The sequence below is a fragment of the Mus musculus genome, chromosome X, assembly GCF_000001635.26.
Source record: "Mus musculus strain C57BL/6J chromosome X, GRCm38.p6 C57BL/6J".
In the NCBI taxonomy this organism is placed as follows: domain Eukaryota; kingdom Metazoa; phylum Chordata; class Mammalia; order Rodentia; family Muridae; genus Mus; species Mus musculus.
In genome coordinates, this window is record NC_000086.7 from 113,812,492 (window position 1) to 113,838,006 (window position 25,515).

The following is a 25,515-nucleotide window of genomic DNA, read 5'->3' on the forward strand; positions in this document are numbered from 1 at the left end:
CTTCTCTAATTGCCGTACATATTGTACAATACTTGTGAAGTTTTTCCTTTCATTGTGCCCACATGGGGAAGATGAATATATAGTTAACAAAGAAAGAAAAGCATTTCTTACACAGTTGTGAAGTTTATTTAAAATCATTAGTGATGTTTGCTGAGACAGGTTTCAAGGTTTAGGCATTTTCTTTTTCTTAGACATTATTTGAAATAAAAAAAATGTTTATGAATGAAACATACAACATTCATAGTGTGCTGATTACTACCTGAATAATTGTTTACAAGTTTCATACCTACCATCAGAGGATGGAAGAGACTAGGAGGGGAGAGAGGGGGAAAGGGGCAGAAGTAAGGCAAGTAGAGGGGAGGGAGAGATTGAGATTCAATAAGCAGTTTAAGTTTGTTGGGCATTTTTGTGCATGCCTACAGTTACACAAGTCTTCAACACACATGAGACCAAAGTAGGAAGACCATCCTGAGTTACATAGCCAAACCCTGGATCAAAAATCTGTAAAGAGATTTAGGTTAATTTTAATGACTCATGTTGAAATAATTAAATGCTATGGGAACACAACTAAAAGTTTCTGTAGAATATATGCAGTGGGAGAGATGGCTCAGCAGTTAAGAGCACTGACTGCTCTTAACTTTCAGAGGTCCTGAGTTCAATTCCCTGCAACCACATGGTGGCTCACCAACCATCTCTAATGTGATCTGATGTTCTCTTATGTGTCTGAAGACAGCTACAGTATGCTCATATACATAAAATAATAAATAAATAATTTAAAAAGGAAAATATACAACATATAACTGTGAACAAAATGATCCTTTTAGTGTTTTTTAAACATACTCTTTGAGGAAATAATATTTATAACTTTCTGTCAAAAATAGTATTAATAACAATTTTGGTTATTGAAACCTTTAAGGCTTCTTTTTATATTAGAATTAAAATAATTGAAAAATTATTTTTATTTTCATGTTATATTTTCATATACTTGAGGAACATTTTTGAATGTTAATATGTCATTACAGTTGATTTTTATATACCTAGAAAATAGGTTCTTCTCCCATATCCTGACCACATTTGCCCCTTCTTCCACTCATCCCAGCTCTTTGATACCTCCCCACTCTCCCAGGTCCTCCCCCCCTCAGTTTCCTCTTCAGAAAAGAACAGGACTACAAGAGATGAAAGTTAAATATATATATACATATTTTTTTTTCAAGACAGGGTTTCTCTGTATAGTCCTGGCTGTCCTGGAACTCACTTTGTAGACCAGGCTGGCCTTGAACTCAGAAATCCGCCTGCCTCTGCCTCCCGAGTGCTGGGATTAAAGGCGTGCGCCACCATGCCCGGCTAAATATATATATTTTAAGTTTTTGTTATTACATTACTGAAATTCAGAAACTATAATGAATAGATTAAATGAACTCTTATGAGTCATCTCTGTATGAGTACTGAAATAGTAGTCAAGTTTGTTTGCATTGCAAGATTATCTCCCTAGGAAATTTTACTTGATATTATATAAAGTGTTCCCATTCCCAGATACAGAATAAACTATTACATAGTTTATGCAAGTCTCATAACATATTGTTTATATATATATATATATATATATATATATATATATATACACACACACAATAAATAAGCTTCAAAATTGAAATTAACACTGAAAATGCCCAAATTCTGAGCAAATAGATAAGATCTAAATTCAAGTTAGTATATTCACTCCAAGACGTCTTACCAAGCAATAATGGAAAAAATAGCCACACATGTATTTTGAGATTTTAGATTGATGACTATTTGCAAATATTTATGAAGATTATGTGGATAAATTTAGATGTTCTGAAAGGCATCAGTGGAAAGAGAGGCCCATTGGTCTTACAAACTTTATATGCCTCAGTACAGAGGAACTCCAGGGCCAAGAAGTGGGAGTGGGTGGGTAGGGGAATGGGGGGGGCATGGTATGGGGGACTTTTGTGATAGCATTGGAAATGTAAATGAAGAAAATACCTAATAAAAATAATAATAAAAAACAATGTAAAGTTATATAAAATTAATATTATATTTAATATATTAATTTATTTTATGTAAATTATACATCAATGCAGCTATTAAAAATAATGACAATGAGTAGGTAAGAAGATTCATACACAGACAAACATATCTGAAAGATCAGATGCCAACATATAGATATATTGGTGGCAATTTGATTCTCTCGTTTACAAACATGACATCATTTGAGTACCCATGATTTAGTTTTAAGAAGAAAAATGTTATATATGTCTGTTACAAATAACTTGGTAAAACATTTGAGTTGTTAATTTGTGAACCTTCTGACTTTAATTTTATGTTTACAGAAGAAGTACCAGCTCAAATCCCAGTCATGAAGTCACCCTTGGATAAGATCCAGTTGGCTCCTGGACAGGCATTGCATCCTGGATTCCCTGGACCATTCATTTTTGCAGATAGTCTATCTTCTGTGGAGACTCTGTTGACCAACATTCAGGTCAACAATATTTCTATAAACAAAATAAATGTAATACAAAACATTAGCACCTACATGAATTATTTCCTATTTGAGAATTTAAAACAGATAAAATGAACTGGGTGCCATTTGCTGTACTTTGACAGGGTCTACTGAAAGTGGCTTTGGATAATGCTCGTATCCAGGAGAAGCAGATTCAGCAGGAAAAGAAGGAACTGCGAATAGAGCTCTTCAGAGAAAGAGAAATTAGAGAAAACCTGGAGCGACAACTTGCAGTTGAGCTTCAAAGCAGAAGTAAGTTTAACAAATTCAATTAGATTGTGAATATTATGTAGCAACTCATTTTCTTTTTTTAAGTAGGAATTTATTTCATTTACATTTCCAATGCTATGCCAAAAGTCCCCCATATGCTCCCCCACCCACTCCCCCATCCACCCACTCCCACTTCTTGGCCCTGGCGTTCTCCCGTATTGAGGCATATAAAGTTTGCACGACCAATGGGTCTCTCATTCCACTGATGGCCAACTAGGCTATCTTCTGATACATATGCAGCTAGAGACACGAGCTCTGGGGCATACTGGTTAGTTCATAGTGTTGTTTCACCTATAGGGTTGCAAATCCCCCCAGCAACTCGCTTTCTTGCTAATAGAAACACTTCCAGGGATAGCAGATAACTGTTAAAGGTGAATAACTAAAACCAAATACTAGTGACTAAGTCACATAGTAGTAATAAATTATTCCCTAAATGATAGTGTATAAAACTTGTATTTTAAGCCATTTACATATTTGAAAACATACATTGTTATTGTCCCTTTATATTCCAACAAAATGTATATGGGTATACATATTGTCCCTTGGTCTTACATAAAAAAAAAAAAAATTACCTTTCCTAAAGCAGAGAGCTGTATTCTGGAATTATAAATAAAACTTAGTTTCTCTCCTTGAGGGATTTACATTGTATAAGCCTAACACATCCAGAAAATTTCAAAGCAAAGTGAATAATCAAATATGATTTGCATGAATGTGATTAGTTAGTTTAGCTTATTAAAGTCGTACAGTGTTAAAAGCATATCCTCTGAAGTTGATGCCTGAGTCTGAGCCCTAAAGAATCAATATTCCAAAGTTAAAAGGAAATGCCAGCATTCATTTTAAGTATTGTGCACTAGTCAGGGAAACAACAACAACAAAAACTTCATTCACAGATGCGTGAATACAGTTTTATTTTTGAGTGGCTTTGAGTATATCAAATTGTATGGTGAAAGATTATACAAAGAGATGGGAGTAGAAGTGACATTATCAGGAAAAGTTTTAACTGTGTAAATGATGAACTTGGATTTTACCTTGTAAACAATGGAAAATATCAGAAACTAAGCAAGGGAAAATGTGGTTTCATTTTTTTTTGCATAGTTCATGTTAATGAGGTGGTAATTTTTTCAACTTCTTTTTTGAGAATAGAATTACACTATTTTTCTAAAGCCTCCCATATAACCCTCCTGACTTTCCTTCTAATACACGTGATCTTTCTTCCTTAATTGTTATCATATGCATATAAGTATAGGTGTATACATATATATTCCTAAATATAGTCTTCCAGCCCATATCTTGTTACTTGTTGGTATGCTCTTTTTAAGGCACTGAATAACAAATTTATGTGCTCTTCCATAGGGAAGACTATCTCTCCACTTTCTGCTTTCTTTAGTTTCATACTTATTTAAAGCCTTGGAGGCTTTCTCCCCATCCACATCAGCATATTCACTCATGTTGTCCTCATTCAAGTCATGTTTAGGCAGCCATGTTGCTGTGACAAGGATGCTTATTCTTATATTACTACTAGACACAGTCTTACAGCAAGTCCCTGGTTCTCTGATTAAGATTGGTATGAGACTGGGAGCAAGAAAAAGATTCCAAATGGATTGCTTGCTCTCATTACAAACAGTATTAAAGCAGACTGAGTTATCATAAGAGAACTTTTGGAGACAAAAGAGAAATTAGAGAAACACTGAATTGTTTAAAGTTGAATTATTTTTAACAGTGTAAGTTCAAGTGTACACAGTATAGTATATAAACTGGACTAATTCTCCTGAACACCTCACAAAACTTTCAAATTCACTTTTATAAAAGTCCCACATCTTTACATTCTCCACAAAACACTAAAGAGGAGCAAAATACATAATGCTGACTTCAGTTTCTTTCTATTGACTCATTCCCCTTCTTATGGAGGAATCACAAAGCCTAAAGTAAGTAGTCAGGTTGAAGTATGAAGGCAGTGGTACAAATCAGAGAGAAAATCCAGAAACTTCACACTTCACCAAAAACCAAAGGATGCCTCCTGTTCATTAAAAATCACTAACATAATAATTTGAAGTATTAAACCATAACATAAAATTTGTCTTGGAAGATGTTCCTATAGTTTTGGAATCATTTGTTGAAATTAAATGTATTTATACTAGAGAGCATACATTTTAGAAATATGAAAAAAAATAAGTTATCCAACTACAGTCAACAAAACAACAAATGGATGAGATCTGAGACCAAAGGAAGCTAATAATACATGAACTGATATATTTATGACTTCTCTGCTACATTACTCATCAAACTCAGCAGTAGTAATATATTAAGCATACATATGCAAACTACTTCTCCATGTTTTAGGTACAATGCAAAAGCGTCTGAAAAAAGAGAAAAAGGCTAAGAGAAAACTTCAGGAAGCCTTGGAATTTGAATCAAAGCGCCGCGAGCAAGTGGAGCAAGCACTTAAACAAGCTACATCTGGTGACAGTGGACTGAGAATGTTAAAAGGTAATGTCTAATCAATTAGGACTTCCATTTGTGAAAACAAAAAAGAAAACCTGTAGTGTGTGTGTGTGTGTGTGTGTGTGTGTGTGTGTGTGTGTGTGTGTGTGTGTTTGAGAGAGAGAGAGAGAGAGAGAGAGAGAGAGAGAGAGAGAGAGAGAGAGAGAAAGAGAAAGAGAGAGAGAGGGAGGGAGAGAGGGAGAGAGAGAGAGAGAAGAGAGAGAGAGGTTTTATCAAGGAATATAATAATTTTCGGTCAAGTATTTTAAGTCATTAATCAAACAAAAATAGTCCTTTTCTCTGAATAATTCTCAAGGAGAATCGGTTTGAAAAGTAATTCTAAATAAATTCTTTTTATAAATTAATATATTTACTCCTCTGTATATCAACCTGATCTCACATACCTGATCCTGCCCCCTTTTTCCCATCCCGCTCCTCTCTTCCTCCCAAGTCCCTCCCACCCTCTGTCTCTCATGAGTATTTTGTTCCACCTTCTAAGAAAGACTGAAGCATCCATATTTTGCTCTTCCTTCTTCTTGAACTTCATGTGGTCTCTGAATTGTATCGTGGGTATTCCGAACTTTTGGGCTAATATCCACTTACCAGTGAGTGCATATCATATGAGTTCTTTTGTGACGGGGTTACCTCACTCAGGATGATATCCTCCAGATCCATCCGTTTGTCTAAGAATTTCATAAATTCATTGTTTTTAATTGCTGAGTAGTGCTCCATTGTGTAAATGTGCCACATTTTCTGTATCCATTCCTCTGTTGAGGGACATCTGGGTTCTTTCCAGCTTCTGGCTATTGTAAATAAGGCTGCTATGAACAGAGTGAAGCATGTGCCCTTCTTACCAGTTGGAACATCTTCTGGATATATGCCCAGTAGAGGTATTGATGGATCTAGCGGTAGTTCTATGTCCAGTTTTCTGAGGAACCGCCAGACTGATTTCCAGAGTGGTTGTACAAGCTTGCAATCCCACCAGCAATGGAGGAGTGTTCCTCTTTCTCCCCATTCTCACCAACATGTACTGTCACATGAGTTTTTGATATTAGCCATTCTGACTGGTGTGAGGTAGAATCTCAGGGTTGTTTTGATTTGCATTTACCTGATGACTAAAGATGTTGGATATTTCTGTAGGTGCTTCTCAGCGGTTCAATATTCCTCAGTTGAGAACTCTTTGTTTAGCTCTGTACGCCATTTTTAAATAGGGTTATTTGATTCTCTGTAGTCTACCTTCTTGAGTTACTTTTATATTGAATATTGGCACTCTACTGGATATAAGACTTCAAAAGTCTTCTAGTTTTATTTTAAGCTTGTAATCACCTAAGATTGTTTCAGTTGATTCAGACAGTGTGAAGTGAATTTTCAAGTAAGCCCTCCCAATACAACCTGTTTCCAACATAATCAATAGCTTGTGTAAATTATCTGAGCACAAGCATAACACATTTGTTCCTCCACTCATATAAAACTATAAATCATCATGTGCATACTGGTTTTACTTGCACTTACCAGAAACCAGTATCACCCGCTATCATATCTTATGAGGGGAATCATAATGATGTATAACTTCAGTTTTCTTAATTGTATCTGTCATATTTTGTTGTTTTGTCATCAGAACATGTTGACTGAACCTTTGTAGAGGTTTTAGTTTCTTATTTTATATAGACAGTTATTTTCCTAGAATATATCTTTAGTTTATCAAATGATGAAAAAAAAACATATATACCATGTACCTGGAAATACATTCTTAACTGCATAACTTACTTATGGTATATGAACTTCCTTTTTACATTAACAATAGAAATTCCAAGGGGAAAGAAAAGAAATGGAGGGAAATTAAACAAGACAAAAAGTATTTATGTGTTTAGCAATGTGTGTGTATGTGATGTATATAAGTGTGTATACATACATAAGCACATAACACACTCACTCACATAATATACCAACAATTAAGGAAACAGACAGAATTTCGAGGATTTAAAGAGAGGTCCTAGAGGAGATCTTGGAAGTACAAATGGGAAGGGGTCAATGATTTAATAATTATAATATAAAGAAAGAATATAAGAAATAATTTAGAGAGCGAAAGACGTTTGCAGACCAGAAAAAATAAAATTTTGCTCAGAATCAGATGGAATCAGGAAACACAGATTTGTACCTTAATTCTGGATATCAATTCTTTCAGATTCTGGAATTCCAGATATTGAAATAGAAAACAGTGGAACGCCGCATGACAGTGCTGCTATGCAAGGTACTACAAACAACACTCTCCTTCCTATAAGTGCATAATGTGTGATCCCTGGAGGCAGGGTAGAGCATGAAAAAGTTCCTACATTGCCAGATTTCATACCCTTAAAATATGTCAGCTTTTCATACTCTGACCTATGAAGCAATCTATAGTGAACTTTACTAGAGAAATACATATATGATATATGATACGACTTTGAAAACTCCTAATAATGCAATTACTTAGCTATTTTATACATACAATGAGAGTAAAGTTGTTTCCTGGTTAGCTACTAAAAGAATATATCGTTACATGTTATTCACTTTCGAAAAGTGGAGAAATATGTAAGAAATCTTTCGTAAGCGTGCTGTGCATGTGACTTATAGACTTCACATCTTTAGTGTTTATAAGTGGCAAAAATACAATAATCACAACCTATGGATATTTAAAATGTTTTCTAGACATTCTTGCTAATCTTCAAATTTTGATAGTGATTTTAGAAAACTTATATAGAAATAAGAGGATGATTTGTAATTTTCAACTTACATGATTTACATAAATAGGTATATCTTTCACAATATTGTAAAAAATTCACCATAATTAAATGGATGAAAAGTATCAATATAGCATTATATCACACTACACAAGCCTCTAAAGTAAGAATAACATTTAATCAGTGGAAAGTTTCCCATGCAATACTATTGTAGATTTTATTTATTTTTCTATAAATTGTATTTATATTCACATTTATTGTATAAAATTAAAACTGGATATACTAAAAATATATCTCTAAGATAGTTTCCAAACTTTCCAATACAAAGAAAGATACTAACATCTTTTTCACTGAAAGATAAATGGATGCTTTTCTGATTTTAGTTTACATCCATGTGAAGGCAACGGAAAGGGAGTGATCATGTGATCATGTACTAACTGAGCAGCTTCATAAAATTTAAAAGCTGCTATTTCTATAGTTCTTAAAGTCTTTTTATATCACAGGGCCCCCAATGGAGGAGCTAGGGAAAGTACTCAAGGAGCTGAAGGGATCTGCAATCCTATAGGTGGAACAACAATATGAACTAACCAATACCACCCCTGGAGCTCCTGTCTCTAGCTGCATATGAATCAGAAGATGGCCTAGTAGGCCATCAGTGGAAAGAGAGGCCCATTGGTCGTGCAAACTTTATATACCTCAGTACAGGGGAACACTAGGGCCAAGAAGTGGGAGTGGGTGGGTAGGGGAGTGGGTGGGAGAGCATGTGGGATAGCATTGGAAATGTAATTGAAATAATTACCCAATAAAAATATAGAAAAAAATCAAAAACATCAGATCTCATGAACCTTCTGATAATGCTTAACATTGAGGCATCTTAAGAACTTAAATAAATTACTCTCATTAATTGTGAAAAACATACATGCTGAGCATGTTCAAAAGTGTTTGGGATGTTTCTTAGGCCTTTTTGTTGCCAGCTTGCCTTCCTCCCACACTTTAACATTTTAAACTATTGCATCCCATGACATTCATAATGTGGAAAACAGTGGAAAGTAGACATTTTCCCCTCCTTTTGTTCAATATTTAAGCAGAGTACACAATAAAATTCCTGTCGTTACATTTTGGAAAACTAAAGTGAATGTCTTATGTTAAAACGATAGTAGAATTACAAATCATATATATATATATATATATATGCAAAGTGAATTAAGATAAAATTAACTGTTTAGACAGTTCGTTTACCACAGCTAAATTCATAAAGTGCCACTATTAGTGAGGAGCCTGGCAACTAAGGTTCCTGTTATATGCAGGAATAATAGCCTGGAGTGTTTATTTGCTCACTTCTCAAACAGTAATACACAAATACAGGCACAATCATTAAAAAGTCCAAGGTTTAGCTGTGCCCCTAATTTGAATAGAATGTGAGATTAGTGTTGGAACTGAAAGGAAAATCTAAACACAGTACCAGTAGATTTTACCTACATTACAATTTATTCCCATATCCTTATGCAAGTCATTATAGTTTCTATAATTTATATGATGCCTTTAGTCGATAGAAATAATATTTTTCTCAACTCCAAGATAAATGAGTGTTCAGTTGTCATAAATTTCCCTTATCACTTAGTTTCTTTGGGTCTGTGGATTGTAGCTTGGTTATCCTGTACTTTAAAGCTAATGTCCATTTAGAACTGAGTATATACCATGTGTGTCTTTCTGGGTCCGAATTATCTCACTCAGGATAATATTTTCTAATTCCATCCATTTTGCCTATAAAATTCATGATGTCTTTGGTTTTTTGTTTGTTTGTTTGTTTGGTTTGGGTTTTTTTGTTTTTTGTTTGTTTGTTTGTTTGTTTTTGGATTTTCGAGACAGGGTTTCTCTGTGTAGCCCTGGCTATCCTGGAACTCACTCTGTAGACAAGGCTGGCTTTGAACTCAGAAATCCACCTGCCTCTGCCTCCCAAGTGCTGGGATTAAAGGTGTGCGACACCATGCCCGGCTAGATGTCTTTGTATTTAATAGCTAAATAGTATTATATTGTGTAAATGAAACACATTTTCTTTATCCACTCTTCAGTGAGGGACATCTAGGTTGTTTCCAGTTTCTTGCTTGAATATATACTTTTAAACTATTGCATCCCATGACATTCATAATGTGGAAAACAGTGGAAAGTACACATTTTCCCCTCTTTGTGTTCAACATTTAAGCAGAGTATGCAATAAAATTCCCGTCGTTACTTTTTGGAAAACTAAAGTGAATGTCTTATTGTTAAAACGATAGTAAAATCACAAATCAAAAAGAAATTTTTAGAGCATATGTAGTGGCATACATCTTTAATGCGAGCATGCAGGAGATAAAGTCAGGTGGGTATCTGTGATTTTTCCATATCAGCCTACTTTATATTTTGAGTTCCAAGGCATCTAGAACTACATAGTAAGATGCTAACTTCAAAAACAAAAAGGTTTTGTCAACAAAAATAATTTGTATTGTCAGATGAATAGATATCTGAAAATATGACCAGAATTAATTATAATTGTGCAGAAAATAAGATGAGTCTAGTAATTACATAAACACTTAACATTAACCTCTCATTTTAAATATTCATAATTTAAAGATGTATTTTATCTTCATTCATATTCTTCAGAAAACACATAGTGCCTGAAAACATGAAATACAAGCTTAGCTATAATTTTTCTATTCTTGCTAACAGTTGTTTTGATATGCTCTATTTTCAATTTTATTTACCTTGAGCTGTTTAAACATTTTTCACCTCCCTACCTTGCTCATTTTTGTAGGTTGAAAGATTTCTTCCTTTCTTTGTTTGTGAGAATCAATTCATGCGTGCCAATATAAGACCATTGCCAAAACTCATCTGCATCACAGGATACAGTTCAGGCTTCATTGATGTCCTTTCTCTTCCTATTGTCGATATAGCTCTGCTGGATAGAAATCTATCATTAACCTAGTGCTCTTTCTTTGAAATTCAATTAGTTCCACTGTGACATCATCTTAAGAAGATATAAAGGGTACTTGGTAAAATGTTGTACCACCACTCTTAGAAGCAAAATAATCATAACCAGTTTTATCACATGTCCACATAAATTTAAATACAGATAAACTACTCTGGATTATGGTATCTTTTAGGAGGCTCATCGATTTGTTTCCTTTCTAATGTGCTTTTAATGTTGTTTGACAAAAAAAAAAAAAAGATAACACACATAGACACCCTTAATTAAAATAATTTCGCATTTCAGAAGTCTATGATTATGTCTCCACGTAAAGGTTTTCATGTGGTCAACAGTGTACTTACTAGGGTGATTATGTCCACAACCTCAGGAGCAGAATATTTCAAAGGAACACATTGTGGTCCAATTCAAATTCCTCTAACTCAGCTGGGGACCTGCAAGACAGCACATCAACCATCTTATCAGCCAATCTCTGCTTCCCATAAAATAAACATACCAGGTGTCATTAAGTGTACCTTCAGATCAATGATTTTTGCAAATGACCTTTAAGTGGCATTTGTGTGGTACATTTTTGCTGATAAAAGCAAATTAAATTAGCACAACTACAAGTAAGCTGATAAAAACTAAAACCGAACAGCAGTCCCATTAGCTAACAAAGTAATATTTTCTCTTTACTGCATTCTGCCATTTAGTTATTATCCTATTGGAAATCTAATTATAATCCTTTTACTCCCCAGTCAAACTTCACAGTTTTTGCAAGCTTAGCACTGACAAGTGATTTCATTACATTTGATTGCCCATGCCCAGATTGACTTAACTTCACTTGGAGACCTAAAAGCCCTCTCAGTTTCTCAGATTCCCTGTTTGCACATTACTGCAACAGCTCCTTTAATTAATTAGCATGAACAGCAGTAACATGAACTGCTGAACAGAAAATAACATCGTTTTATGATCGCAGGGAGAGTTCTCCTTTTGCATGTTTATACCTTAGTTAACTTTTGTATGACTATATTTTGTTGTTAAGAGTGTTGTAGAGTTGACAGTACAAATTTCTTAAATTTAAAAAAGTGACATCATTATCATCTTAATAAAAATAAGCAAACATGGGAAATGAAGCTCCTACATTTTAGGTAAAATTCAGCAGGGTGTATGAACTATCTAGTCATAAAATAAAACAATAAAAATGAATACATAAACTACAAGGGCATTGTGACTAACTATGCATGACACTCTGTTGGTCTGCATATAAGGAAATAAAATAATGCTAAGAACTTGGGTTTTGTTTTTGTTTGTTTGTTATAAGTGAAAAACATTTATGAATAATTTTTACATTTACTTACTTCTCAATAATTTTGGTTAATATACAGCTACTGAATACCTGATATCTTTCTTTAAAAGTAAAGCAATTTCCAATAATTTCCCTTCATTTGTGACCAACACTATCAGTAGAGATTGAATTCAGCATATTTACCAAAGTTAAAAAATGTGTAAAATTAAGCTTACTAGATTATTTACTTTTTCTAAATAGTTTTAGTTCAAAAACATGAAACCTAAAAGCTTCCTGGAATGGAGAATGATCAACGTAAGATATAAAATTTATGATTTCTTCGAAATAGTATACCCTAAATATGTCAATGAAAAATTGAAAACAAAATGTCATTTGAAAAAAGTGAAAGATATAATTTTAACCTTTACATATTAAAATATTTTGTTCACAATATATTTAATGCATGCATATTATACAGTACCTAATATAAATTCAATATGAACTGTATATAAATATGTACTTTTTCTAATTGTACATTTTATATATTTTTATCATCCCCAAATCAACAGAAACAGTATTTATGTTTCTGAAATTTTAATATATCTCCTCTTTGCTCTTCACATACTAACTCAAAGCAAACATACTCCAGATGGCTAACAATAAATCTGATAATTGCTAGAAGAACTACCCACATTATAGAACTGTGGTTGCACAGTTTAGTACAATGGTAAGAAATTTTCTAGTGTGACTACAAAATATGATAAGAAAAGATATATTTATATGAATTCTCATTATGGATATATGATTTTTTTTAAATCAGTAGAATTTCTCTACTATAGGTCTTTATTTTAAAGCCTGGGACAGTGTGTTCTCAAGCTGTCTTTAGAGATTCCACTGACTGCTTCTTGCCCTAGCCCTTTCAATTGTTAATTCCCTTCATGTGATGCTTTTCCTGTGTTGGAAAGTATGCATAGTCTCTCTAATGCTCTTCTTGAACAATGAAAACATCATATCATTTTATAAAGATGCTTAACATCTCAGGGAATAAAGAGATTATTGAAATGTGAGTCAGCTTATGGACTTTCTCTAAAATGTTTTCTTTAATACTAGAGTGCTGCACTACTATCTCAGTCAGTGTTCCAATCCTACGGACAGACACCATGGCCAAGGCAACTCTTATAAAAAGCCATTATCATAATGGTAAATGGCCAGGAGTATATGGCAGCAGGTAGGCAGGTGCTGGATAAGTAGCTGAGAGCTGCATCCTGATTGTCAAGCAGGGAGAGGGGGAAGTGGGGAGGAGTGAAGGAAGGATGGTGGGAGGAAGAGAGAGACACAGAGACAGAGTGAGTTAGCGACTAGTTTGGGCTTTTTGAAACTTCAAATCCAGCCTTAGTGACACACTTACTCCGAAAAGGCCACACCTACTCCTCATTTTTTTTTTCAAACCACTACAACTGCATATTACTGTAATAGTACTGCATCTGTCATCACAGATAGAGAAAAGGTTACACTAGAAGCCCTATAAAGTAGGTCCCAGTGATTTTCTATAAATTGGCAAATATGGACGGTATTTTATTTTTCTCTAAGTTTCATTAGATGTCTTGAGTATTTTTTTGTTGTTGTCATTATTACTCTCAGGATGACTATCTCTTAAATTTTTTGACTCTCTGGATTTTTATCTTGGTCAGTCATGTCTTCCAGATTATATTCTGCCTCTCTGCTATGAAATACCTGTTACACTATGATCCAGATCATGTTTCTAGATCCTTCCTTAGGAAGATGTGAAACTGCTTGATTATTTATGGCTTAGTTGTCATAAATAGCTTGCACCATATCATTTCTGTGTTAACAAAAATCATTTGTCCTGACCCCAAAACGTCAGTGCTTATCATGATACTGTTAAATTTCTTGCACTGATCTGAGGCTCCCATACTTAAAATTCCAGCTATATTTCACGTATGTAACAGATGAAATTAAAGTGATAGAAAGATAATGAGAATTGAAAACTGAGACCCATTCTTCTCCCAGCATTTGCAGTCTACACAAGTTTCTTCTTTCATTACCAGTGAGGGAGACTTGATTAGCATCTCTCTAGTGGCTATTATCTTAAGACCCATTTTTATAAATACAATATATTTTTAAAGATTTATTTTTTAATATTTTGTAATTGTGGGTATATGTCTATTTCTGTGTGGGTATGTATACATGAGTGTGGGTGACCACAAAGAATACTTGAGTTACCTACAGTCGTGAACCATTAGAATTTGGTTCTGGGAACTGGTCTTCAGTTCTTTGAAAAAAAACAGGAAGTGTTCTTAACCACTTAGTGTCTCTAGACCCTATTTTTAAAAACTAGTATCCACTCTACCATACATTAAAAAAAAAGCAAGTAGTCTTTGTTAAAAAGTTTTTAATGTTCATTTTCATTCTTAAAACACTAAATATGAAATGTAAATGAAATAAATATCCAATGTAAAAAAACACTAAATATGTAGTGTTTTCATAGAGTTCTATTCATACTACCATTTACTTACTGATTTCAAATATTAAAATTATTATGTGATTGCCACTTGAATATACAGTAGTTCTGTGCCAACATTTTTATTATTTTTGAATAACTTTATACTTTAAATTTTGAATACTGTAAAAATGAAAGTCAATTCATAATATATGCCCAGTGATGTGATACTTTGTGCCAATTTCTGACAACAATTTGCCCTAACAATAATATCCTTATTTCATTGTTTTAAAATGTGTAATTAGCTCAATTTGAAAGTATGGAGCTAACCCAAGAGAACTTAGTTTGCTTGCTATAGACAATGGAAGTGAACACTAGCCCTGTGACTAATTTCCCTCTTTATATATTACTATTGACCAATGCTTGTAATGATTAGTTAGCTCGATAGGGGATTTACTAGAACTCCAATATTAAACTATTCAGAGAAGCATATAGTTGGCTTTCTTCAGTTTGTAGTTTACATTATCTAAAACTAACAACAATTTAATAAGCACATGCAAGTTAGATTTTTAAATCCTAGTAAACTAGCTGCAGATGGAGACAAATGTGATACCTTTTTCTACTTAAGGCTGTGAAGTGTGGCAAAATAGTAATAGAATTGTTTGATTTTCACACTAACAACAGTACTTTAGTTATGTAATCATGGATTCTGATTTCCTTGCTGTATGGTTTTAATTTAAAATTTGTGTCTGTTTGATCTAGTAAGCTTTTTCTTGTTTATAAGAGACACATAACAATTTATTTTGGAAAGGAAACTGACATTAAAAAAAAGTAGTTTAGAATTTGATGAACATTCTTCTTGTTCCACCAAGCTTATATTTTACATTTTAAATATTTGAAAATCAACTTTGGCATTCAACCTTATAGAATGCTGTGATATTTGTTAGCAATGTAAATGATTACCAAGGCAATATTTTCTCCAGTTTCTCACCTTCACAGAAAGCATAAATGTACAGGAAAACATTTCTTCTTTATATCTCTATTTTTGAAAAGATATTTAACTGTTTCATTGTTTCTTAAATTATTACAATATTTTAATTAGATGCAGATCTTAGCAGCTTTAAACAATTATTTGATGAGTGAAGGAAAACCTAAATTGGAGCTAATAATCAACTCTTACCATCTCCTATTAACTGAAGTTTAATTTTCCATTAGGAATGTTTTTACAAATCTTTTTTACAAATTAATCTTTTTCTATTACTTCAAGTTTTCATTCTTTCCCATATTTTAAGTCAATTCATTTACAATTATTTTAATTTTTCTTATCATTTTAGTAAACAAAAGTAGTAGCAAAGCTAACCATACTCTGAAATATATTAAAATGTTTCCATATATCTCTATATAAAGAGCAAATAAATTTAATTGTTATAAAATATTTTATAAATAAAACATATATAAAATGTTTTATAATTTACATCTTGGTAAAAAGTTAAATATATTTATACCTTTAGATTATTTAGGTTAACATGCTAGGAAAAATAAGCATAAGATTTCAAGCTTGATTTCTACAGGAAAATTGTAAAAGAATATGACATTCTGCAAGTGACATGTGTGTTTTAAGTGGCTCCTGACCTAGTTCAGTAGCTCAAACAAACCAGCTTTTACTTGTTCACCTTCCCTTTCCCTGCTGGAGAGCAGAACTCAAAGGCTTTTAAAATTTTTGATATGATTAAAAAATTACCAGTGTCTCCTTAGCACATAAGTTTTATTGCCATTTTAAAAGAGATGTGTTGTGTAGGAAGTAAAACAGAATTACTTAAAGAGCACCGATAGCCAGGTTTTCTCAATTAACTAACTTGTCAGTCCAATGCTAATCATTAGAAGTCTCCATCTTACTTTCTCATCAAGATATCTGATCCAATCTCTGACACTCATGACAAGGTAAAGTTGTCATTATTGCTATATTCTTTTAAATACACATGAAGTAAGCATTTGGGTTTACATAGGTAGTTTTCAGTAGAGTTGAAATATTTGCCATATAGTTATCATTTAAAGCATTCTGTCAACCCTTTACTTCTTATTATGTAGTTATAGTACCCATAGTCCTGTACATTGCCTTTGGCAAGAACAGAAAGCTTTTCATAACCTTGTTTGTAAAATAAATCATGCAATAAATTGGGGAAAGTGTGTAGTTTATCACTAATTCAGAAAATTAGGACAACTAAAAATATAAATATAAATAATCACAAGTAGACTGAGCAGGTAGTATTTATGTATTCAGGAATATATGTATATACATATGCATAGATATATGTAACAACAATAATGAAAAAGAAACCATGAATTTGAAGAAGCACAAGGAGGGTTAACGATGGGGAGAGTTTACAGGCAGGAAAAGGAAGGGAGAAATGATGTAATTATATTATAATCTCAATAAATAAATTCGTATTTTGAAGAGGGAGCAAGAGATGCTTAAACTCTGTTCTCTTATCATTTCCAAAAAAAGGAAAAAAAAAAAAGAAAAGAAAAAGACAAAGAAATAGGTGACCTGTAACTTGTGCTAGGTTTGATTCTAACATAAATCTCTCTTTTTTTTTTTTTTTTTGCAAATAAGAACGTGAAGTGGTTATTATTTTTTTAAAAAATTAATTAACATTCTAACAAGCACCATGCAATATCTGAAAAGATGATGTCATATGCTTTTTCTCCATAGACATAGAATAAATCAGCTCCTATAGCATTTTATTATTTGAATTGTCTTGCAGTAGTATGCTTTCTCTACTTTCAAATAAGTAGGGCCATATTTATACAAAGATATTACTTAATTACAACAAAAGCTACCCTCATTACTGTTGTTTAGTGAGAATAACAAATATCGAGTTTTTTCTACAATTGAAATAAAGTTCATGCAATTCATTTTACATATAATTTGAATTTAACGGCTTCAAGACAAAATTATGTTGATTGTACCCCCATATGAATTCATCTTTCTTTTATGTAAGTTAGAGAACCATGACCCATCTCTGGTCATTCTTATTTCAAATAATATAATCCTTACTTGAAATTCATAAATATATGAATAATACAGCAACTTAAAAACACACTGAACTTACTAAGTGAACTCATTTGTTTAAAAAAAAAATGTTACAAAATAAGGTAGCCACTACAAAAGACAGATCTGGTAACCTAGGTTTTCTGTGATGAAGCTTATTAGCACTTAATGACTCATTTTTGTTTATATAAGTGAGCAAGTGATAAGTTTCCACTTGAAAGGAAACATTAGAACAGTGGAGGAAAAATTCATAACAGCATTTTGCTCAACACATAAATTAAACTTCTGAAGACATTATAGATATCTATTTGGCAATGTTCTACACGAGCAGTTTTTAAATAAACATCCTTCCAGGGAAGGGAATATCATCTAGAAGTAACACTGTGAAATTGACCAAAGATTTTTGCCACAATAGAAAAATAGTATGTATCTTTACTGATATTTTCAATAGGAACAGAAAACAAAAAACATCATAAATGCTTATTTTGTTTATTCAGCTCGCCATGCATATCACTTCAGAGTGTAAAGCAGCAGAGAAGGCTCAAAGAACTCATAAGCATACTGTGACTGAGGGCTACCATTCAGACCACTTTCATATTGTTAATATCATGCGTAGAGAATCAAATGAAGTTTTAAAATTACTACACATCTGAAATTTGGTAAATTTTATTTTTTAAGAATAAAAGCTTCCACTAAAAATTAAAGCTGATCAAAATGTAATTTATACAATTAATTATCCAAATGCTGACTATTTTTATGTCTATCGATCATAGGAAATAATATAGAAATTGAGTTTTGGGTAAAATCTGGATTCTCTTTGTTGGATGACATTTTGACAAGGTCTTATTGTTTTTCTGTGCAGCCTGAACACTGATGCCGGAACTCCAAGTGATCATAGACACGGATAGGGTGCTGTAGCAGTTACCTGCTTACTTAGTGTTGTGATTCTTTAGAATTCATGCTCAGATTCTTTTAAAATATGGAACACACAATTACTATTTGTTCATAATTGTTGACTAGAACCTTGAACACATAGGAAAAATGTATTAGAGAATGGTCTTTGCAAGATTTTAAGGGGCAATTATGATGACCGAACGTGATATTTTATAGTTTCTTTACCCATTTCTTCCAACAAGCTACTAGTGCTTCACAAACATTATCACATTTATCCACACAGCAGGTTTGTAGTGGGTAAGTAGGTGGCACAATTTTGAAGATGGATAAAATGATATTTCTAGAATTGTATGTAAGAAAATAAAATATAGAAAAATCTACTTTGAGCTGTGCCTATTATGGAATAACTTTCTAATTCTCCAATACATTATTTAACAGTACCTTTATTAGCAGACAATTTATTGGTACAAATATTGTAGTGGCCTGTGAACTCACTTTGTAGAAGAAAGTGTGCCTGATTTGTTCTCCTTTAAAAAAAAATCATAGAGAGCTTTAATACTTAAATAATGCCACACCAACATTTTCCTTTTATTTGGTAAGGTAGAGCAAGTTATCTACTCTCTTTCTACTAGCACATACCTTATCTATAAAGAAGACAATGATAAAAACTGATCCCAGCCTACTAAATTTGCCTTCTTTACTCTTTTTTCTTCATTTTGATCACGAACTCTGCTTCTTTTTTATAATGGTACCAACAGAAAAAAATTGTATGAATAAAACCCACAGATACAAGAAAAAATAAAGAAAGATATTATAGTTCATTTTCAATGTGAACATTTATACTATTCATCCTCTGATCTAAAACTAATCAGGTAACTCGCATTTCAAAAAATATATAAATGGCCTGAATTGTTCAGGAAATGTTTTAGAATATTTTTTGACAGTTTACTTATTAAAGACCTAGCCACAAACAGGCGATATTAATTATGCCCATTTTCACACCTCCTAAGAATCTACTACATCAGTATTTGAGTCATTTAATGACACTTCTCAAGCATTTAGATTGCACCAGCAAAATCTTATTCATTGTGTAGTATCTACCCTAGTATCAAATTCTGTTGTGACAAAAGTTCTACTCATGTAAAATACCAACTGATATTTTATTCATTTTTCTAATAATTAATTCCCTGTAGTCATATATGTAATTTCTTTTGGAATGACCAATAAACTTAAATAATTTTTAAAATAATACATTAATTCATATCAATATGATATATTACTTGTTTCACATCCTGAAAATTTTTTCGAAGTTATAAAGAATTTTGCTTTTGGTACTTTCTATGATGCACACATGATTTACTTGTACACAATCTATAATGTTTCATCTGATTGCATCAAAATAATGCAAACTTAGAAATAATTGATGAACAATGAAATATAATTGGCAAAATCAAATATATGAATGAATTAACAATGACTTATGACAAATGGTACAACATACATAGTCACCTTTTCATTATATAGACAAAGAACATGTACTGAATAGTACATAAAATTTAATAAAATTTTCAAGTCAGGTCACTTAAACGTACAGTAGTGTCTTTTTCACTATTTTAAGTGAAAAGTAAGAATCCTGTTTTTCTGGCATTTTCCCACTTGTTTGGCCTTTTTAATGGTGCCTGATGCTAGGTGTTCTTTTATTATGAGCTTTAGATGTATAATACAGAAGGCCAGTATCAGACTTACTGGATCTGAAACAGTCAATTTTGGTTCTTGATGGGCTCAACCTATCATCAGAGGGTATCCTGATAGAGAAGATCACCTGATAGAGAAGAGCTTCCTATGCCGTCCCAAGTTAGGCATTTCTGCATTAAGGAAAGCATTGCACAAACCTATATTTTTACTTAAAATACTGTCATATCTGTAAATACATAATTCCCCATTTTGCCCTTTGGATAAATATTGAAGCAGTATACTTATTGCCAGCTTTCCACAAGTATCAAAGTATGTCGCTCCTTATGAGTTGCAAAGAGCCTAACATTCTGCTGGAGAGGAGCTTGTCATTACTTTTCCTTATCTACAATCATGTTTACATACAGAATGCATATGAGATCATATCTGTTTGATGTTCAAGTATAAACCCTCTTAAAACTATGAAGGAGTCAACTACTAATTAGCTGTTTCCTATTCCTAATGATGTGAGCATGGCAGATTTGGATTAAAATTCAGCTACAGCTCTCTTCTGTTTATGGTTCCAGATGTTTTTGTTTTATCTAGGAGTTTACTTTGACAGCTACTACTAAATGATAAATCACTCATATTATAGCAGAAATGCATTTTGAAATTGAAACATGGCAAACTTTGCGATTGTTCCAAGGAACAGCATCGATTACTAGGTTATTACTTGTTCCTTCCTTATAATCAGTCTGTATTGGAATACTCAGAGCAGTAACAGAAGATGTCTCAATATTATAGAACGGGCCATGCTGTTTAGTTACTACTATCCTTAAAATTTGGGGCAGTTTTACTAATAGCATCTCAACTTATTGTATTTTGAGCAAAACAATTGATTTACATCTTAATGTTGTCTTCTTGGTGGCTTAGTATGTCTCTTGATTTGCAAGTTGTTGTGCAAACTATTTCTAATAAGCTTTGTAAGTGGGCACATTTAATGAAAGTTGTGGCCAAAAATGTTTGTCTCTTGTAACAAAGATAAGAATTAAACAAAATAAAGTGAAAGATTTTTTTTTTCAAAAACTGCATTTTTCCAAAAGACAGTGATTGTGTTTTCCATTCATTGCTGTGTTTATATGAGTTTTTAGGTGACATTGTTTGTTTTACTCTTGCTTTCAAATTTGTAATGTTCACATTTTGTCCTGCATGACTCAAGCTTTATTATTATTGTATAAATTCAAATCCTAGTAAAAATGAATGGCATTTGACGTTGAAGAGCTTTTTACTGATTTGGGGACTGTGTGTACAGAGGATGAGGTAGCTGGTAGAACGGAGTACCTAGTTGGTCAATATCATCACAGAAATTTGAACTATGTAGAGGCTAGGACCTCATTACAGAGCTCAGACTGCATGTCCAAAAGATTAATCTAAGCAGTTTTCTGGGGTTAAAGATTACCAAACTATTAAAAACAAAAAAAAAATTTTATGTTCTGGTTTCTGAAACATTCAAGTTAGTTCCATGGCTTTCTTGTACAAATGTCTATTTACCTGCTAATGAAGCCCTATTCCAGCTTTTCTGATTAACACATAATACAAGTTTTTCTTCTATTACCTTGTATCTCCTTTATTTTTGGTTTTGAAATAATTGCCACGAAATTCCATTGATTTTTTTAATATGCAATATTCTCCAAAAATATATTGTAGAGATTTTTTCCTTATAACTCAAAACCTTTTCCCATATGTGTTAATATTTTAAACAAGGAATATCAGTCAAGCATGATAATACATGCATCCTTATATGTAAAGAGGGCACATTTGTTTTACAAAAATGTAATTTTAGGTGTTTATTGAACATAAGTAATAGATTTGTGCTGATTTATGAACACATTCTTTTCTGCTTCCTGTTCTGTAACCAAAGGATAATTTTTGTTATTTAGCTAGTGAAACAAACAGGTCATAAGCCATTATAATAGAAAAGAGCAATTTTAAGCCCAAAGAGGCAGATTATAATTTCTTTTTCATTTTCAATAATAAAAGTTAACTATATCTATGAGTTGGTATCTAACTAGCAAATAATATATAGATTGTATTACAAATGTTTAAATGAATATTGGTTTTGCCACTTAAAATTCAAATGATATTGAAAACTAGTCTCCATATGGTGTGCACGGTCTTAGAATTAACCTGGGCAATAAAAATTCTAAATGTACAAAGTTGTTATTATTTTAGAGCCAAACCAGGCAATATCTTTCCTTCTGATTTTGGTAAAGCACAGGAACTTCAAGTGTAATATTATGTACAAAAGTAAAAAAAAAATATAAATCTTTACAGACATTATAAAATAGTTTATGAAGAAAGTCTTTATCAGTTTCCAGGTCTTCAATGCTGTGCAAAGGAGAGGAGCTGTTGCATGACATTTACTTGAAGGAACTTTGAAATTTGACTCATTAACCTACAGACATGTTAAATTAAAATTGACCGATATTAAACCATTCCTGTTACATTAAACCACTTTAGGTTCCTGAAGACTGACCTTTTAGTCCTTTCATACCTATGTTTCAACTATGGTCCACAGAAGAACTAACATGTTTTCTTTTTTTTTAAGGAGGTAACTATTACTGTTTAGCAATGGCACAGCAGTTGTGTTCAGCCTGAAAGGTCCTCGCTGGCTTTACATTAAAGAAGATACTTGTGATTCCAGTATATCTCTGAAAATATCCATCATGGAGTTATTTCAGTTGTGTTTATCAGCAAAGCTCTGTGACTGAATCATAATTTCTATGTTACATTAAGAAAAAAAAAAGGAATACGTGTATATTTAAAAAGCAATGATGTGATAATCTTTGTCCTGGTATTAGATTCACCAATTTAAAAACATGAGCTAAACCCTGATGACTTAAGTATATTGACCATATTTGATGATTTTTTATGCTCATTTCTGCTTGGCTTTTTGTCCTTCAAAAAAAAACATAGTAGTATCTTAGAGACTAGAAACTTATATGTATGGTTTCTCTGTTCTACAATATGTTAAGTTAAAGTACACTTTGTTTAAAATGTACTTGCTAAATTTCAGTATGAATAAAAGCATTTTGAATTTGTCAGTCATTTCTCTGAGTTTTTATTTCCATATTGCCAAATGCAATCATTGAAGTACAAAGCAAAAACATTACAAATCAAAATCTAGATACTACAATGATGCTTGCATAACTTTCTTTAGTGTTGCTCTGTTGAGAGAATATGAATACAAATTACATTCCATTTCACGTGTTTAGAATAACCAACATTCTTGTTTTCAGTTGTTTTAGTGACTTATACTAAATAAACTCTTCCAAAGAATACATGCTTACTGATTCTGCTTCCATGATGGTGTATTGTAGTCAGAAGTAAAAACTTCATTAATGAAGAACTAGAAAATCTTCTATGTATATCTATTACCAAAAGTTTCTTCTAGACCCACTTCCTTATGGAAACCTATCTGAATATATATGTTTATGTACATATCTAGGGAATATTTTGTTCCAAAATACAAAAACATAAAAACTTAAATCTAGTTGAGTTCCAATAAATTTTGGTTGCCAGACTGGTATTGTCTCACACAAGATGTTTGCAGTTATTCCTATGTACTATCAGTGTCCAGCTGGTCATTATTTTGGGTTGGTATCACATGTGTTTTGAAGCTTCCTTTATGCATTTTCAATGTTCCTGAGGATTATATATTTGGGGTTGAGGGCTTCATTACAGCTTTGACTGAACCTTCTAGTTCCAAATATCATCACTGCTAGTGTAGCTTATGAAAGTTTTATGTTGCAATATATGGCCTACTCTTCCAGGCCTTTCTTTGAAACTCTGATATGGACCTATAACTCTTTCATTCTCTATGTCTTCAAAGCTTAAACCACGTAGATAAACCCAAGTTTGTCTACCAGTGTGAACTGTACCTGCTCTATTTTAAACCAGGTTTGTAGAGGCTTCTGAACACTTTGATAGCCAAAAAAATAACCAAAGAAAACTATTTCTGGGAAATATGGGCTACATCGAAGGTGGAGCTATCCTGTCAAGTTAAAGCATTTGAAACAAATTTGCATCTTTGAACTTGTTATGTGTTAAATGTCCTTGTAGATGATTTAGATGACCTTCAGACCCTTCCTATTGCCCTGATACAAGGCACTTGGCCCTTTTTAATAGCACTATTTTCTAGCAACTGCAGTCTTCTTGGCCATATTATTTATGAGTTCTGATAAAACTGTAATTATTCCAAATAATTGTGATATTTTGCATTGTTCTTGATGTTTACTGCAAATTTCACTACCGTTGATGAAACCATATTACAACTTGAATATCATACTCCCTTAAAATTTCTACTTCCACATAAATTTACCCACCATCTTTAATTTGATCTCACAAAGTCTCAGAGCCCAGGTAGAGTATCTAGGTTCTTTATCATAGCATGAAAAGTTTGGCCTTTTTAGTTCAGATTTCAATTTTATTCTTATATACATCTGATATTTCAACACATTCTTTAATATCTACATTCTTACCAGCACTCTGGTGTACTGGCATGTACAAATTAAACTTTACCTCATTTACCTATGCATTCTTTAACTTTTCTTGAAACTTTAGTAAACTTTATTAGTAAAATCAAATATAAAATATTTCAATATGGTGTATAGTAATATATGATAATAGAAAAAACCTTACTTTTCATAGTAACTTTCTGGTTTCTTCGGTTTTCTATCTTAATCTTAAGTACAAATAACTGAAACAGAACCTATAAAGTTAAAATGTTCACTTTGACTCATAGTTTAGAGTCTTGTAGTGGTTGGCCACATTATTGTTAGTTGTTCATGCATTGTATCTCAGTAAGAGTGTGTTGCAAAGCAAAACTCCTCACCTTATGAATAGGTTTCAATAATGTAAAAAGCCTAGACTCTTCTTTTCCCCTCCAAGTTATTGATTCCCAGTAATCCAAAGACTTCTCACTAGGTCCTAACTTTTAATAGTTATATAGACTAGGAAATAAACCATTAATATGGAACTGGTTTGGAATCTGTATCTAGACCACATAGTATCTGGATAATGTTATTAATGTTTTATTGAGCTATAGTGAGTTTTGATATGAAGATATTTTCTTCCAGTTAACATAAGTCATGTGATGTTTCATTCAGATGTCTCTATCATATTGTTCCAAAGTTAACTTATTTTAAAAAGTGAGA

General features: G+C 32.5%; 1 protein-coding gene across 20 annotated transcripts in view; it reads left to right on the forward strand.

The window, feature by feature from the left end:
• The window catches only part of Dach2 (dachshund family transcription factor 2), a 538,891-nt gene extending 514,996 nt beyond the window's left edge, over window positions 1–23,895 (forward strand). For 7 of the 20 annotated variants that reach the window (XM_011247714.2, XM_030251523.1, XM_030251525.1 and 4 more), the window contains 5 exons: window positions 2,352–2,530; window positions 2,626–2,773; window positions 5,132–5,278; window positions 7,458–7,523; window positions 22,908–23,403. In XM_011247714.2, the coding sequence (XP_011246016.1) occupies window positions 2,352–2,530; window positions 2,626–2,773; window positions 5,132–5,278; window positions 7,458–7,523; window positions 22,908–22,957 (590 nt within the window). In that variant the 3' untranslated portion in view covers window positions 22,958–23,403. Of the gene's footprint in view, window positions 1–2,351; window positions 2,531–2,625; window positions 2,774–5,131; window positions 5,279–7,457; window positions 7,524–18,596 lie in introns of all 20 variants that reach the window. The other 13 variants (XM_030251527.1, XM_011247711.3, XM_030251526.1 and 10 more) reach the window with 6 other exon arrangements.
• The last annotated feature ends 1,620 nt before the right edge of the window (window positions 23,896–25,515 follow it).